Source organism: Microcaecilia unicolor, chromosome 10 (assembly GCF_901765095.1).
Source record: "Microcaecilia unicolor chromosome 10, aMicUni1.1, whole genome shotgun sequence".
Taxonomy (NCBI): Eukaryota; Metazoa; Chordata; class Amphibia; order Gymnophiona; family Siphonopidae; genus Microcaecilia; species Microcaecilia unicolor.
The window spans coordinates 10,842,896-10,859,461 of record NC_044040.1 but is presented as its reverse complement, the minus strand read 5'-3'; the positions used below and the strand labels follow the sequence as shown (position 1 = coordinate 10,859,461).

The 16,566-nt window shown below is 48.6% G+C and overlaps 1 protein-coding gene across 2 annotated transcripts in view; it reads right to left on the bottom strand.

Moving 5' to 3' along the window:
* The window catches only part of PRKCQ (protein kinase C theta), a 52,887-nt gene that overhangs the window by 21,141 nt on the left and 15,180 nt on the right, over nucleotides 1–16,566 (bottom strand). For both annotated transcript variants that reach the window (XM_030216078.1, XM_030216077.1), the window contains exons 6-9: nucleotides 13,360–13,489; nucleotides 11,058–11,167; nucleotides 6,438–6,558; nucleotides 3,051–3,211 (exon numbers count right to left, since the gene is read on the bottom strand). In XM_030216078.1, the coding sequence (XP_030071938.1) occupies nucleotides 3,051–3,211; nucleotides 6,438–6,558; nucleotides 11,058–11,167; nucleotides 13,360–13,489 (522 nt within the window). The remainder of the gene's footprint in view (nucleotides 1–3,050; nucleotides 3,212–6,437; nucleotides 6,559–11,057; nucleotides 11,168–13,359; nucleotides 13,490–16,566) is intronic.

Here is a 16,566-nt window from a genome sequence, read left to right as displayed (position 1 = left end):
AACCCTCCCCCGCCATGGCCTACCTTTGCTGGTGGGGGACCCCAACCCCTGCCAGCCGAGGTCCTCTTCTTCCTTCGTTCTGTTTCTGAGTCTGACGTCAGACTCAGAAACAGAACGAAAGAAGAAGAGGACCTCGGCTGGCGGGGGTTGGGGTAGGCGACGGTGGGTTGATGGTGGCTTGGTGGCGGGAGGGGTGGTCGAGAGGGTCGTCGGCAGGGGGATCCAGGGCCAAATCTACGGGGGCCCAGGCTCCTGTGGCCCCACGTAGCTACGCCCCTGCTTGGCGGTAAGGGCTCATATGCAACTCGTGCGGTAATCAGGCAGCGCACGGCAATGTGGCCACACTGCCGATTACCGCCAGGAACACCCCTGCAGTAGAAAACAGAAAATTATTTTCTACCACGAGAAACACTGTGCGCCAACTTCAGAATTACCGCCGGGCACTTGCGCTACCCAGTGGTAGAGTTAATTCGGCATGTGCTGCCCCTGGAGTAGCCGTAAAAGGGCCCCTAAGCTATCATTCTGTAAAAGTCATTCCACACAGAGCGCCATTTACAGAATACTAGCCTAGCGCTGATCAATCCAACGACTAACTTTGGCTGTCACTTACTGATTCTACTTGAGCTTGATGACAGGTGTGTTTTATTTATTTATTTGGATTTTGCTCATACCTTTCAGTAGTAGCTCAAGGTGAGTTACACAGAGGCCTAGGAGGACAGAAGCTGCCCTAAAGTTTAAGGGTTCCCCTGCTGATGTGCAGTGATCATGACCTGCCTAAGGTTTTTGTGATTCTTATTAATGATCATTAAATGCTCCATCAGTCGATATATCACCGTACATCCATAGATTGACCCCTGAAGAAGGCCGATATAGCCGAAACACGGACCGTGTTGGGTCCTAATAAAGGTTTTCTGGGGCATCTTACCCTTATGCGTGGTGACTGATCTCTACCCCATTTTTACTGTGCTTGATCGCTGTGGAGAGTGTGAACCCCGCCCTGTTTTCCTTTTTGCTCTAACCACTAGGCCACTCCTTGTTTTATATATGGAATTTCATTGTTAAGAAGTAAAGAATAATAAAGAAAGAAAAAGAGGAAGGAAAGGAATATTTATAATAATGATGTATTTGTTTTTTTAATTTATTTTAATTATATTATGTATGTAATTTTTGTACCCCACTGAGAATTTTAGATCATGTGGGTTATAAATAGTTTAAAATAAGGTGCGTAGGCGCCTATGCGCATCCAACGTGCAGGGCCACCGAGAGGCTGGGCTGAGCCCGGGGCCCTGCCTCCGCCCCCCTTCTCCACCCCTCCCTCCGTCCACCACCGGGCCAGGCCCCGTGAATTCAAATCACAGCGCCTCACCTCACTCCTTATGAAAGCGCAGCAGCGGCAGTCTGCAGATCGCCTCCCTTCAGGCCTTCCCTCCCTGTGTCCCGCCCTCGCAGAAGTTACGTCAGACGAGGGCGGGACACAGGGAGGGAAGGCCCGAAGGGAGGCGATCTGCAGACTGCCGCTGCTGCGCTTTCACATGGAGTGAGGTGGTGAGGTGCTGTGATTTGAATGGAGGGGGCCCGGCCTGGTGGCGGACGGTCAACGGAGCCAAGGGCGGGCGGGTGGGTAGGACTGCGGCGCCAGGCCCCCCTTGGAGGCCCAGGCCTGGGGAATTTTGTCCCCCCTGCCCCCCCCTCTCGGCGGCCCTGCCAACCTGCCGCAAGTCCATTTTTGGCCATAAAAAAAGGCTTTTTTTCCAAATGTGCTGAAAAATGGACTTGCGTGCATCCAAAACACGCATCTACACCAGCGCAGGCCATTTTTCGGCCCCTAAATGAATGAATGAATGAATCAAACATATAAAACACAAGTGACCGACTCACCCGCAAATGCGCAGTAGAGACTTCCCTCTCTGTCCCGCCCTCGTGTCAAGACATGATGACGTCAGAGAGTGGAACAGAGAGGGAAACGGACACTGCCGGCCTGTCGCTGGAGAGCCTGGAGACAAAGGAAAGGAACATCGCTGGCGCACCAACCTCCACCCTCCCCCATCCCCGACGTCGTCGCCGCCGCCACCGCTCCCTCCCTCCCCGCCATATCGGGCCCCCTGCACTGACATGACAGCGCCTCTCACCTCCGTGTGGAAGCGCTGCAGGCAACAGCAGAGCAAGCTAGCTGCTGCTGCCTGCAGCGCTTTCACATGGAGGTGAGAGGCGCTCTCATGTCAGTGCAGGGGGCCCGGCACGGAGGGGGGAGGGAGCGGCGGCGAGGAGGGTAGCTGGACATGGGGCGAGAGCAGGGCAGAGAGGAGGGTTGCTGGACATGGGGGGAGGGCAGGGGAGAGAACAGGGTGGGGGGGAGGCCAAGGGAAAGAGGAGGGTTGCTGGATATGGGGGGAGGGCAGGGGAGTGAGGAGGGTCGGTGGACGGGGTGAGGCCAGGGGAGACAGGAGGGCTGCTGGACATGGGGGAGAGGGCAGGGGAGAGAGCAGGGTTGCTGGACATGGATCGATGGAGGGGAGGGGAGGGCAGGGGAGAGAGGAGGGTTGCTGGACATGGGGGGAGGGCATGAGGGAGAGAGGAGGGTTGCTGGACATGGGGGGAGGGCATGAGAGAGAGAGCAGGGTTGGTGGACAGGGCGGGGAGGCCAAGGGAAAGAGCAGGGTTGCTGGACATGGATCGGGGGAGGGGAGGGCAGGGGAGAGAGGAGGTTTGCTGGACATGGAGGTGAGAATTACAAATCTCGCCCGTTTTAATGGGCTTAACAGCTAGTAAATAAATAAATAAATAAATAAAAACTCTACTGGCATTCAAAATGCAAGATAAAGACATTATTTGTAAAACGGCTGAATGTTGAAGTTAATTATAGAGTTCAGCATGTTTTTCCTTGCTGTCCTGCTCTCTCATGGGTGTACAATTTGACTGTTTAATACCGTACAGGTGGCAAATAACTGTAACCTTCACATTATCTAACTGTACATTGACAAGCATGTTGCAGATTCTTATCAATGAACCTGAGGTGGTTTCCTACACAGCTCGCTCGCTCGCTCACTTACCTTGCCAAAACTTCCCTTCCCCAACATTTTGTGCAAGATAAAGTCATCAATGGTTAGTTTAACATGGTCGTGCTGCTGGTCTTCCCTAAATTCAGGATCTGTGAGAGGCTCTGGTCTTGAAATTTCTTCTTTGGGAGACTCCCAAGAAATCCCTTGAGGTTCTAGAATTTAAATTGATAATGAAATAAATTGCAATTCTAGCACTGCAGGATTCTTTCAGAGATAAATGTACTTCTATTGTCTGACCTTTATAATGATTCACAAAGCTTTGAAGTAAAAATATTAGCCAATTAGTGGAGGAGTGGCCTATTGGTTAGGGTGGTGGACTTTGGTCCTGGGGAACTGAGGAACTGAGTTCGATTTCCACCTCAGGCACAGGCAGCTCCTTGTTAACCCTCCATTGCCCCATGTAAGCTGCATTGAGCCTGCCATGAGTGGGAAAGCGCAGGGTACAAATGTAACAAAAATAAAATAGATACTATTGGAGATTCTACATGGAATGTTGCTACTCTTTGAGATTCTACATGGAGTGTTGCTATTCCACTAGAAGCCTGCACGGCAACATTGGTGATCTGCAAGGGCCGACTTCTACATGGAATGTTGCTAGTGGAATAGCAACATTCCATGTAGAATCTCCAATAGTAGCAACAGAATCTCAAATAGTAGCAACATTCCATGTAGAAGGCTGCGCAGGCTTCCGTTTCTGTGAGTCTGACGTCCTGCACGTACGTGCAGGACGTCAGACTCACAGAAGCAGAAGCCTGCGCGGCCACATTGGTGATCTGCAAGGGCCAACTTCTACATGGAATGTTGCTAGTGGAATCTCAAATAGTAGCAACAGTGGAGGAGTGGCCTAGTGGTTAGGGTGGTGGACTTTGGTCCTGGGGAACTCAGGAACTGAGTTCGATTCCCGGCACAGGCAGCTCCTTGTGACTCTGGGCAAGTCACTTAACCCTCCATTGCCCCATGTAAGCTGCATTGAGCCTGCCATTGAGTGGGAAAGCGCAGGGTACAAATGTAACAAAAATAAAATAGATACTATTGGAGATTCTACATGGAATGTTGCTACTATTGGAGATTCTACATGGAATGTTGCTATTCCACTAGCAACATTCCATGTAGAAGCCTGCGCGGCCACATTGGTGATCTGCAAGGGCCGACTTCTAGTGAAATAGCAACATTCCATGTAGAATCTCAAATAGTAGCAACAGTGGAGGAGTGGCCTAGTGGTTAGGGTGGTGGACTTTGGTCCTGGGGAACTGAGGAACTGAGTTCGATTCCCAGCACAGGCAGCTCCTTGTGACTCTGGGCAAGTCACTTAACCCTCCATTGCCCGCCGCATACAGCCTGCCATGAGTGGGAAAGTGCGGGGTACAAATGTAACAAAAATAAAAAAAATGAAGGTCCTTCTCCCAGACTTATCTAATTCAATATTGTTTGATAATTTATAGCCTGAAGGAAGAGACAGGACGGCAATTTCCTGGCCGGAGCAGTTAACCCGGTCGGTTCCAGGTGTATGGTCTATCGAGGGAGCGCATACATAGGAGCGCATGGGAACAGAATGGTTAGTTGCCCATTAGGAGAGCAGAGGGAATGGATATTAACTGTGGGATTGAATTTGTCAAATGTATAGAATGGTTTATTGGAGGTTACAATAATAATTACCACTGAATTAGGAAAGAATTCAGTCAGTAGCTCCATAACCCACCCTGGGAAAAATAGAGGTCTGTACATCTGAATTAACCAGGGGCGGGCTGACCATTCAGGCAACCGGATGAGGGCCCAGAGGCTCTAGGGGGCCTAGAGGTTCTACCCAGTTGCCCACTGTCACCGCGCATTACAGCCTTCCCCATTGGTCCTACCTTGAAAGACCCTGGTGGTCTAGTGACCTCTTTGGGGGCAGGAAAGAATCCCACTTTTTCCTGCCCGCTGCTGCTTCTCTGCCTGTGTCTGGCACCACCATGTTTTAAAAATGGCTGCCAACAGGGCCGCCGAGAGACTTGGTCGGGCCCGGGGCAAGGCCGCCCCCGGGGCCCCGCCCCTGCTGCCCTCACCGCCCCGCCCCCCCAGATCACCGCCGCCGCTCCCCCACTCCACCCCCGAGGTCGCCACTCCCCCTCCACCCCCCCTGAGGTTTTCGCCGCCGCTGCCGCTCTCCCCCCTCCATCCGCCACCGGGCCGGGCCCCCTGCATTGAAATTGCAGTCTCACCTCTGTGAAAGCAGCGCTGCAGCAGCAGAACGCCTCCCTTCGGCCCTCCTTCCCTCCTTGTGTCCTGCCCTTGCGGAAGTTACGTCAGACGAGGGCGGGACACAGGGAGGGAAGGAGGGCCGAAGGGAGGCGTTCTGCTGCCTGCAGCGCTGATTTCGCAGAGGTGAGACCGTAATTTCAATGCAGGGGGCAGACGGTCGACGACGGAGGGCAGGTGGGACTGCAGCGCCGGGCCCCCCTTGGAGGCCTGGGCCCGGGGAATTTTGTCCCCTCTGCCCCCCCTCTCGGCGGCTATGGCTGCCAAGACTTTCTGCGGCAGTCTCACAAGATTGCAGAGACCTGCAAAACTACCGCTGGAAGTCTCGGCAGCCATTTTTAAAACCCAGCGGTGCCAGGCACAAGCAAAATAGCGGCAGCGAGCAGGAAAGAGTGGGATCTGTAGTGTGTGGGAGGGAGGTGGCAATTGTGGCGGTGGGATGAGAGGCTGTAATGTGCGGGAGGGGGCGGAGGTGCAGCAGTGGGGGCGGTGAGCAGTGGCCGGGGGGCCCAATAACCCTTACTGCCCAGGGGCCCCAACCACTGTCAGTCCGCCCCTGGAATTAACACTGTCTTGTTGATATCTCACCTGAATTAAGCAGACTCTTATCCCTTCCTTTAGGAATCTAATGGATCAACCTGTAACTCTGAGAGGTGCTTTAGGGATCCTTTTACTAAGATGTGCCAAGATATGGCCTACGCTGGTGTAGGTGTGTGGACTGGATGCCCGCAGGTCCATTTTTCAGCACGCCTGCAAAAAAGGTCTTTTTTTTTGCCGAAAATGGACATGCGACAAAATAAAAAATCAGTACGCATCCATTTTGGGCCTGAGACCTTACCGCCACCCACTGACTTAGCGGTAAGGTCTCACACGTTAACCGGGCGGTAATCGTCAGCACACGTATACTGCCAATTACTGCCCGGTTAGCGCCACGCGGTAGAAAATAGAAATTATTTTCTGCCGCGCATTTTGGACGTGCGTCAAAATTAGAATTACCGCCCAGGGCACGCAGTAAAAGAGCGCCTAAGATTTGTTATGTGTAAAAACTGGCATTCTCTTCAACCCCGTTTCATATTACTGTGAAAGGAGGAACGACAATGACCAAAACAGCACCAGGAAAGATTTGGGGGAACAATGTACCTTTTTTCACAGATGAAGGTAATGGGGCAGGTTGAAGTCTGTTCTCCTTCGTTGCAATGGGGAGGCCAATTTCCATGGGACCCTCTCTGTAGATCGGTTCGGCATCCCGGAGATTCCGAACCTAAGACACAAGGAAAGTACAGCAGTCGTCCATCACTGTGCCATGTAACCTCATCTTTCATTGGGAAAATAAACAAGGAAAAGGGTAATTCATCGCCAGAGACAATAATATATTTATTTAGATTTGTCTCATATCTTTTCAAAAGTTGCTCAAGATCAGTTGCAGAACGTCAATGTCAATATGGTGCGTCTAAATCATTGTTTTCCCCCAAATGGGGTTCAACGCAGTGAACAGAAATAAGAGAAATGTAACAAAAACATTACAAAATACTCAAGAACGTAAAAACAAGATAAAATAATCTAACAATTCCAACTAATGATTTTACATTTCGGATTGCCAAAATAAGTACGTTTATAACATTTTTTTGAAATTTTAAATAATTTCACTCAACCAGAATATGTGGAGGGGCATAATTGAACGAAAACGTCTATCTCCATGGGCGTTTATCTCAGAGAACGGGTCCGTGAAGGGGCGGACCGAACCGTATTTTCGAAAAAAATAGACGTCCATGTTTTATTCGACAATTTGTGAGCTGGGCGTTTTTGTTTTTCAGCGATAATGGAAAATGAAAGCGCCCGGCTCAAAAACAAATAAATCCAAGGCATTTGTTCGTGGGAGGGGCCAGGAGTCGTAGTGCACTGGTCCCCCTCACATGCCAGAACACCAACCGGGCACCCTAGGGGGCACTTTTACAAAAACAAAAAAAAAGGTAAAAGAGCTCCCAGGTGCATAGCACCCTTCCCTTGTGTGTTGAGCCCCCCCCAAATCCCCCTCAAAACCCACTGCCCACAAGTCTACACCATTACTATAGCCCTAAGGGGTGAAGGGGGGCACCTACATGTGGGTACAGTGGGTTTGGGGGGCGGTTTGGAGGGCTCCCATTTACCAGCACAAGTGTAACAGGTGGGGGGGGATGGGCCTGGGTCCACCTGCCTGAAGTCCACTGCACCCCCTAACAACTGCTCCAGGGACCTGCATACTGCTGCCAGGGAGGTGGGTATGACATTTGAGGGTGAAAATAAAAAGTTGTGAAACGGCATATTTTGTGGTGGGAGGGGGTTTGTGACCACTGGGGGAGTCAGGGGAGGTCATCCCCGATTCCCTCCAGTGGTCATCTGGTCATTTAGGGCACTTTTTGGGGCCTTATTCGTGGAAAAACAGGGTCCAGGAAAAGTGCCCTAAATTCTCGCTAAAAATGCATATTTTTCTTCCATTATCGGCGAAAGGCGCCCATCTTTGATCGCCCGTTAACCACGCCCCAGTTCCGCCTTCACCACTCCTTTGACACGCCCCCATCAACTTTGTCCGCATCCGCGACGGAGTGCAGTTGAAAACGTCCAAATTCGGCTTTCGATTATACCGCTTTATTCGTTTTTGTGAGATAAACGTCTATCTCCCGATTTGGGTCGCAATATAGGCGTTTTTCTTTTTCAATTATAAGCTGGATAGTGGAAGAGAACTCCACAAAGAAACAGCAAATGGAGAAAAAAATGTATTAGATAACCTAGAAAAGCATATTTTTCTAAAAACAAGAGGACATGAAATTAATTGATCTCATAAACGAGAAGAATGACCAAACAGTGATTTTGAGACCATATCAAGAAGGTAGTTCCTTGTCCTCAGAGAACTTCAAATCTAAGTGCCCGTTTTTCTGCCGCTGGCGGTAAGCAATATGCAAGTTGCTCACAGCTGCGGCAGAATTAATCTTGGATTTTCAATGTCAGGACATGTCCGGCCTCCAGCATTGAATATTTGGGTTAGTGCAAGAATTCAGAAGTGAACTGGGCAGCAGCCGATATTCTGACCAGTGTCCAGCTAACTTGGTGGATAGCGTTTTTCCTGACCTAAATTTATGTCACTGTCGCATAATATCGTCTCAGCATAATAAATATAATCCTACCACTTTAATTGCTCCCAACCTTTCTCTACCAATTTCGGACAGTTTAAAACTTCTAGGTGTCACTATCGATCGGCACCTAACCCTGGAATCCCAAATAAATTGCACCACAAAGAAAATGTTTTACTCGATGTGGAGACTTTAACAAATAAAACCTTTTTCTCCTCGAGATGTTTTCCGGAATCTGATCCAATCAATGGTATTAAGCCAGCTGGACTATCGTAACGGAATCTATGCTGGTTGCAAAGAACATCTACTGAAGAAACTTCAGACTGCCCAGAACACCGCGGCGAGACTAATCTTCGGAAAATCTAAATTTGAATCTGCCAAGCCCCTTCGTGAAAAAATTGCATTGGCTTCCCATTAGAGAAGGAGTTGCCTTCAAGGTCTGCACCTTGATTCACAGGATCATTTATGGTCAAGTTCCCGAATACATGCTTGATCTGGTTGACTTACCACCTAGAAACAGATCCAGTTACTCCCGATCTTACTTAAATCTACACTATCCAGATTGCATTGGCCTCAAATATAAATCTACATATGCCTCCACCTTTTCCTTCATAGTGGAGGAGTGGCCTAGTGGTTAGGGTGGTGGACTTTGGTTCTGGGGAACTGAGGAACTGAGTTCGATTCCCACTTCAGGCACAGGCAGCTCCTTGTGACTCTGGGCAAGTCACTTAACCCTCCATTGCCCCATGTAAGCCGCATTGAGCCTGCCATGAGTGGGAAAGCGCAGGGTACAAATGTAACAAAAATAAAATAGATACTATTGGAGATTCTACATGGAATGTTGCTACTATTGGAGATTCTACATGGAATGTTGCTATTTCACTAGCAACATTCCATGTAGAAGGCTGCGCAGGCTTCTGTTTCTGTGAGTCTGACGTCCTGCACGTATGTGCAGGACGTCAGACTCACAGAAGCAGAGGCCTGCGCGGCCCCATTGGTGATCTGCAAGGGCCGACTTCTACATGGAATGTTGCTAGTGGAATAGCAACATTCCATGTAGAATCTCAAATAGTAGCAACAGTGGAGGAGTGGCCTAGTGTTTAGGGTGGTGGACTTTGGACTGAGGAACTGAGTTTGATTCCCACTTCAGACACAGGCAGCTCCTTGTGACTCTGGGCAAGTCACTTAACCCTCCATTGCCCCATGTAAGCCGCATTGAGCCTGCCATGAGTGGGAAAGCGCAGGGTACAAATGTAACAAAAATAAAATAGATACTATTAGAGATTCTACATGGAATGTTGCTACTATTGGAGATTCTACATGGAATGTTGCTATTCCACTAGCAACATTCCATGTAGAAGCCTGTGCAGCCACATTGGTGATCTGCAAGGGCCAACTTCTACATGGAATGTTGCTAGTGGAATAGCAACATTCCATGTAGAATCTCAAATAGTAGCAACAGTGGAGGAGTGGCCTAGTGGTTAGGGTGGTGGACTTTGGTCCTGTGGAACTGAGGAACTGAGTTCGATTCCCACTTCAGGCACAGGCAGCTCCTTGTGACTCTGGGCAAGTCACTTAACCCTCCATTGCCCCATGTACAAATAAGTACCTGTATTCAATATGTCATTGAGCCTGCCATGAGTGGGAAAGCGTGGGGTACAAATGTAATAAAATAAATAAAAAAAACCGGTGGAATGCTTTACCCAAATTAGTAGAGAGGTGTGGTAGCCTTGTTAGTCCACTCTTAAACAACGCAGAACTATCTAAATTTCAGAAAATTATTGAAGTCCACCCTGTTCAAAAAGGCTTATTCTCCAGGCACAACATAATAAGATTTACTAATGGTTTAAAATAATTCATGGACACTAATTAGCTTATATTTTCTTTACTATCTTGTGTTTAAACTGATATCAATCTGTTTATAATTCTTACTGTTATACTGTATTATTGTACTTTTGTACTGTAGACCTACTACAGTTATGTGTAAGCCACATTGAGCCTACAACTGGTGGGAAAATGTGGGGTATAAATGTATCAAATAAATAAATAAATAAATAAGTCTGCTTACTTATCCCCCAAATTCTATATAGAGCGCCTAGAGATCCGCCCTGAAATCCAAGCGGATTCTATAACCACATGTCCTGTAACTTAACAAGCTAACGAGTGCAGATACCAGCTCTCAACAAGCAATAATGAGCACTCATTGGCACAAATTACAATTTATGCGCACCACTCGCTAAGCGTATTCTGTAACGAAGTGCGCTGAACTTCTAACGCACGCAGGCAAAAAGTGGCATGGTTATAGGTGGGGAAATGGATGTTTCATGGGTGTTCCAAAATTTACGCATGTAGATATGGCCCAGTGCGCATAAATCTATGTGCTGAGATTTACGCCATGTTTTCATTGGTGTAAATGGATGCATGTAGTTTTGGGCGCTGAGATATCAACTAAGTGTATTCTATACTCCGTGCTAAATCTAGGCGCCGCTTATAGAATACACTTAGGTGGCAATGATTTCCGTGCCGGTTTTTTAGGCGCCATATATAAAATTTCCCCCTATATGCGAAAATTGGTATTCATATCATAGACATTTACGTACGGATGATTAGACACTTTGAAAACCTACTCTTTTAACGCAAGTGGCTTACCTACCGGTTGAGTGGTCGCTATCAGTGCCAGAGCTTCTGCCATGAGCTTCTGATTAACCCCACACAAGTTGGCTACTTTCTTCTGACACTTGTGGTGAACGTTCATGCCACATTCTATGAGAAAGAAATTAGAACTGGTTCAGAGTTTTTGCGAGTCCAGTAACACCTGAAATTCCCTTTGTTTCCTCCAAGACTAATCTTAAAGATACACATAACATGGATGGAGGGACAAATAATGTATGTGGAGGGGCATAATTGAAAGGGATGTCCAAGTTTTGATGAGGACGTCCTCGCAAAACGTCCCAATGCAGGGACAGGGGAACCCGTATTATCGAAACAAGATGGATGTCCATCTTTCGTTTCCATAATACGGTCAGGGGACGTCCAAATCTTGAAATTTTGGTCGTCCTTACAGATGGTAGCCCCTAGACTTGGTCGTTTCTGATTTTCGGTGATAATGGAAACCAAAGACGTCCATCTCAGAAACGACCAAATGCAAGCCCTTTGGTCGTAGGAGGAGCCAGCATTTCTAGTGCACTGGTCCCCCTGACTTGCCAGGACACCAACCGGGCACCCTAGGGAGCACTGCAGAAATTGCTCCCAGGTACATAGCTCCCTTACCTTGTGTGCTGAGCCCCCCAACCCTCCCTAAAACCCACAACTGTACACCACTACCATAGCCCTTACAGGTGAAGGGGGGCACCTAGATGTGGGTACCGTGGGTTTCTGGTGGGTTTTGGAGGGCTTGCTGTTTCCTCCACAAAAGTAACAGGTAAGGGGGGGTTATGGGTATGGGCCTGGGTTCGCCTGCCTGAAGTGCACTGCACCTACTAAAACTGCATACTGCTGTCATGGACCTGAGTATGACATCTGAAGCTGGCAAAAAATATTTTGAAAGATATTTTTTGAGGGTGGGAGGGGGTTAGTGACCACTGGGGGAGCAACAGGGGTCATCCCTGATTCTCTTCAGTGGTCATCTGGTCATTTCGGGCACCTTTTTGTGCCTTGGTCGTGAGAAAAACACGATCAGGTAAAGTCGTCCAAGTGCTCGTCAGGGGCGTCCTTTTTATTTTCCATTATGGGTCGAGGATGTCCTAGTGTTAGGCATGCCCATGTCCCGCCTTCGCTAAGCCTCCAACACGCCCCCTTGAACTTTGGCCTTCCCTGTGACGGAAAGCAGTTGGGGACGTCCAAAATCGGCTTTCGATTAGACCGATTTGGACGACCCTGGGAGAAGGATGTCCATCTTCCAATTTGTGTCGAAAGATGGGCGTCCTTCTTTTTCGAAAATGAGCCCGTTAATCTCCTCACGGAGTTGTACCAAACCTCGTTACTTAACCTCCTCACTGAACAGTATCTAACCATGCAAACAAGTTGGACTTGGACCCAGGATTGGGGGGATGCCCAGATTAAGGGGGAGTACTATTATGGATGTCCAGGAAGTGACTGACAAGTAAAAAGCTCAAGCAGGCCACTGATTCACTTGCTTGTCTGTTGCTGTATATAAAGTAGCTGGAAGTCCTGAATGTTTTGAGAGAGTCCTTTCCCGGCTGATGAGAAAGGACTAAGATGCTGAACAGTTTGGTGATGCATCCTTGTGTCTAATAAAGTCTGTATTGCTTTTACAGTATTTTGTGTGTGTGTGCAGTCTTTCTGGTGCCTTATCATCGCTATTCCGAGACCCGACACAGCTAGTTAGCAAGGGCTTAAAGGCACAACATGATAATATTACAGGAAACACTTTACAGCACCTGGCTATATCAATGGCGTAGCTACGTGGGGCCAGGGGGCCTGGGCCCCTGTAGATTTGGCCCTGGACCCCCCTGCTGACGACCTGCCCGACCCCCCCTCCCGCTGCCAACCCGCCGTCACCTGCCTTTGCTGGCGGGGGACCCCAACCCCCGCCAGCCGAGGTCCTCTTCTTCTTGCAAAAGGCTTCCTTCTGTTTCTGACGTCCTGCACAACAGCTGGTGGGGGTTGGAGTTCCCCGCCAGCAAAGGTAGGCGATGGCGGGTTGGCGGTGGGAGGGGGGGGTTGAGAGGGGCGGCAGCAGGGGGGGGGGGCAAAGTTGGTAATGGCAGGGGGGGCAAAGTCGGCAATGGTGGGGGGGGGGGGGGTTGGCGGCACCGGGGGGGGGGGGGGCTAAAATGTGCCCCCTCACATCGGGCTCTGGACCCCCCCTCCCGCCGAAGTCTGGCTACGCCCCTGGGCTATACTGCAACAAGGCTATAGGAGAAAATAGTCAAAACAAGAGTTTCATAACTTAGAACATTATATTGCCTGAAAGAAATAAAACAAAAACTCACCTTCACATTTTAATCCCTGCCTCGCAAGACCCCAGAGTAGCGTGCCGCAGTGTTCACAAAATGTAGGACTCTTGTAGTTGTAGACTTTGAACCGATGGGGTATGTCTATTTTAAACCTCTCTTTGTTAAACTGCAAGCAAAGAATCATTACAAACACTTTGATAGGTATTCAATATATTTGTAATCGTTACCTTAACATAACTGGAAGAATCATTTCCATTTAGATTACTAGTCTGGTTGTCAAGAAAGCCACAATAAAGATTCAACGGGTAGATTTGTATCCATTTGGGCTGTGAACTAAATTACTTTCCATATTTTTGGTTATCCTGAAAGCTAAGCAAGAGGACCACATTGCCACCTCTTTAACTGAAACGAGGATACGGATCTTTTCTCAAGTAAGAGATCCTTTCTGTTATCTTCAGGGCCGCAGAGAGGGGGGGACAGGGGGACAAAATTCCCCGTGCCTGGGCCTCCAAGGGGGGCCTGGCGCCAGGGTCAGGGCGCCGGCGCTGCAGTCCCCGGGTCTGACCTGCCTGCCTCCTCGGCTCCGGGTCCCCTGCATTCAAAGTGGCAGCCGCAGATCGCGTCTCTTCTGGCCTTCCCTCCCTGTGTCCCGCCCTCGCGGAAGTTACATCAGACGAGGGCGGGTCACAGGGAGGGAAGGCCAGAAGAGACGCGATCTGCGGCTGCCACTTTGAATGCAGGGGGCCCGGAGCCGTGGAGGCACGCAGGTGAGACCGTGGACTGCAGCGGCGGGGGGAGCGACAGGAGTGGGGGGGGGCAGGGCGGCCTTGCCCTGGGCCCGGCCTAGTCTCTTGGCGGCCCTGGCTATCTTCATTTCCCTGACCGGTTGCTAATCTGACTAGACAATATGGTGGTTATTTTGGAAGCTCTATTCCTATTTTGGATGTTTGAAAATTGGCATTTAGATGTCCATATTGTATGGTCATCCAAATCCCAATTTTACTAAGGCAGGCTATGGACGTCTAACATTGCAGTACATTCATATGGAAAGAGGGCGTGGTCTGGGTGTGTTTTGGGTGGGACTAGGAAGGGGCAATCATAGAAGGAGAAAGGATGTCCAAGTCTAAAATGATAGACTTTAGACCTGGTAGTTGTCACATCCAGGTTACAGAAAAGTGCTCTGAGCTAAAACAAGTCACGGTAGGTATTTTTCTGTCTCTGGGGTGCTCACAATTAAACAAAAAAGAAAAAGAAACAGAAATTACAGAAAGCAGTAGTAGGACTTGAACCAGTAACCTTGGGATCTCTGCTGTAACTCTCAACTAGTCAGGGCTTTTTTTGAGGGGGTACTTGGGGGTACTGAGTACCGGCACCTTTTCCATTGTCTGCTAAAATTGACTCATGGTCCCCAAGTTTTAATGAAACAGCTCAGGCCTTACACACCAATTCTACCTTGCCATAGATTCTGTGACTGGTTGCAGGGGGCCTGGCTATTGTGGGGGTGGGTCCCTCAGTGATCACCCCACCCCTGAAGGGTGGCCTGGCATTTGAGTACCGGCATCTTTTTTGCTAGAAAAAACACATTGCAACTAGTTGATTTAACCATTTAACCAGTCGGCTTTTCTTCCACATCATCTGTGTGGCAGATGTTACTCTGCTGCCACACAGACATCATGTCCGTCATTTCCCCCCCATTTAAGTACATAAAGTACATAAGTATTGCCATACTGGGAAAGACCAAAGGTTCATCGAGCCCAACATCCTGTTTCCAACAGTGGCCAATCCAGGTCACAAGTACCTGGCAGAAACCCAAATAGTAGCAACGTTCCATGTAGAACCCCAATGAGTAGCAAGATTCTAGAATTCTAAAGAATAACAAGGTTCCATGCAGAATTTCAAAGTGGTGCAACATTCCATGCAGAATCCCAAGCACATATGTACAAAAGTGTTGCTATACCGGGACAGACTAAAGGTCCATCAAGCCCAGCATCCTGTTTCCAACAGTGGCCAATCCAGGTCACAGATACCTGGCAAGATCCCAAAACACTACAATACATTTGATGCTGCTCATCCCAGAAACAAGCAGTGGATTTTTTCACAAGTCCATTTTAATACTACTGTCTTACAGAAAAAAATATTTTTGCTCCGATATTCAGACCATGGGAGATAGCCAAGCTGTCTCCAGCGGTTGGCGTTAAACTCGGATATTCCACTTCTGGTGACTGACATTGAATATTCAGTTTAACTTTAGTGGGTTCGATTTTAATTCAGCGCTGGCTGGTTAAAGTCAAACTGGCCAAAATTATTTCACCTCTTTGGCCGCCAAACTTGGCCGGTCTGGTTTTGAAAATCGGCGGATTGCTGGTTATATCGCTGATATAACTGTCTATCTTTAAGCCTCTAATTGGCGATTTTCAGTGTCGGATAGCCATCCATCCATCACTGAATAATGCCGGATAGCCGCTTAAGTGCCGTTGTAGTGGCCATTCGCTTTTAAATATTGGGCAGAACGTTTTTATTTACGGCCAAAAATGAAATATGCACTTTTGGTTGGCCTGGATCTTGCCGGGTATTTGTGACCTGGATTGGCCACTGTAGGAAACAGGATGCTGGGCTCGATGGAACTTTGGTCTTTCCTAGTATGGCAATACTTCTGTACTTATGTACTTGGAATTCTGAATGGAATCTTGTTATTCTTTAGAATTCTAGAATCTTGCTACTCTTTGGGGTTCTACATAGAATGTTGCTACTATTTAGGTTTCTGCCAGGTACTTGTGACCTGGATTGGCCACTGTTGGAAACAGGATGCTGGGCTCGATGGACCTTTGGTCTTTCCTAGTATGGCAATACTTCTGTACTTATGTACTTATGGAAGGCTAGAGGGCAGAATCTGGAAGCAATTTTGCCTGTAAGGTGAAGTATTAACCCTTGGGTTGTCTGGATAAGTGTTTAAGGGAGTCTTTTACTAAAGCTTAGCTCGAGTTATCAGCAGCAGGGCTCATTTTATTCCTATGGGTCCTGCTGCAGATAACTCGAGCTAAGCTTTAGTAAAAGACCCCCTAAATTCCTGTATATGATCTCTTCCTGTTTCAAAGCCTGCAGGTGGGAAGCCGGGGCTCGAGTATGTGTTTGTGAACTGTTACTGCCCACCCAAATGCCGCCTTGGTTCGAAGTGTTAAATCAAGTGTGATTTATGCTCCCAGGGGCCTCCAACTCGATAGGACAGTACATACTTAACAGCGC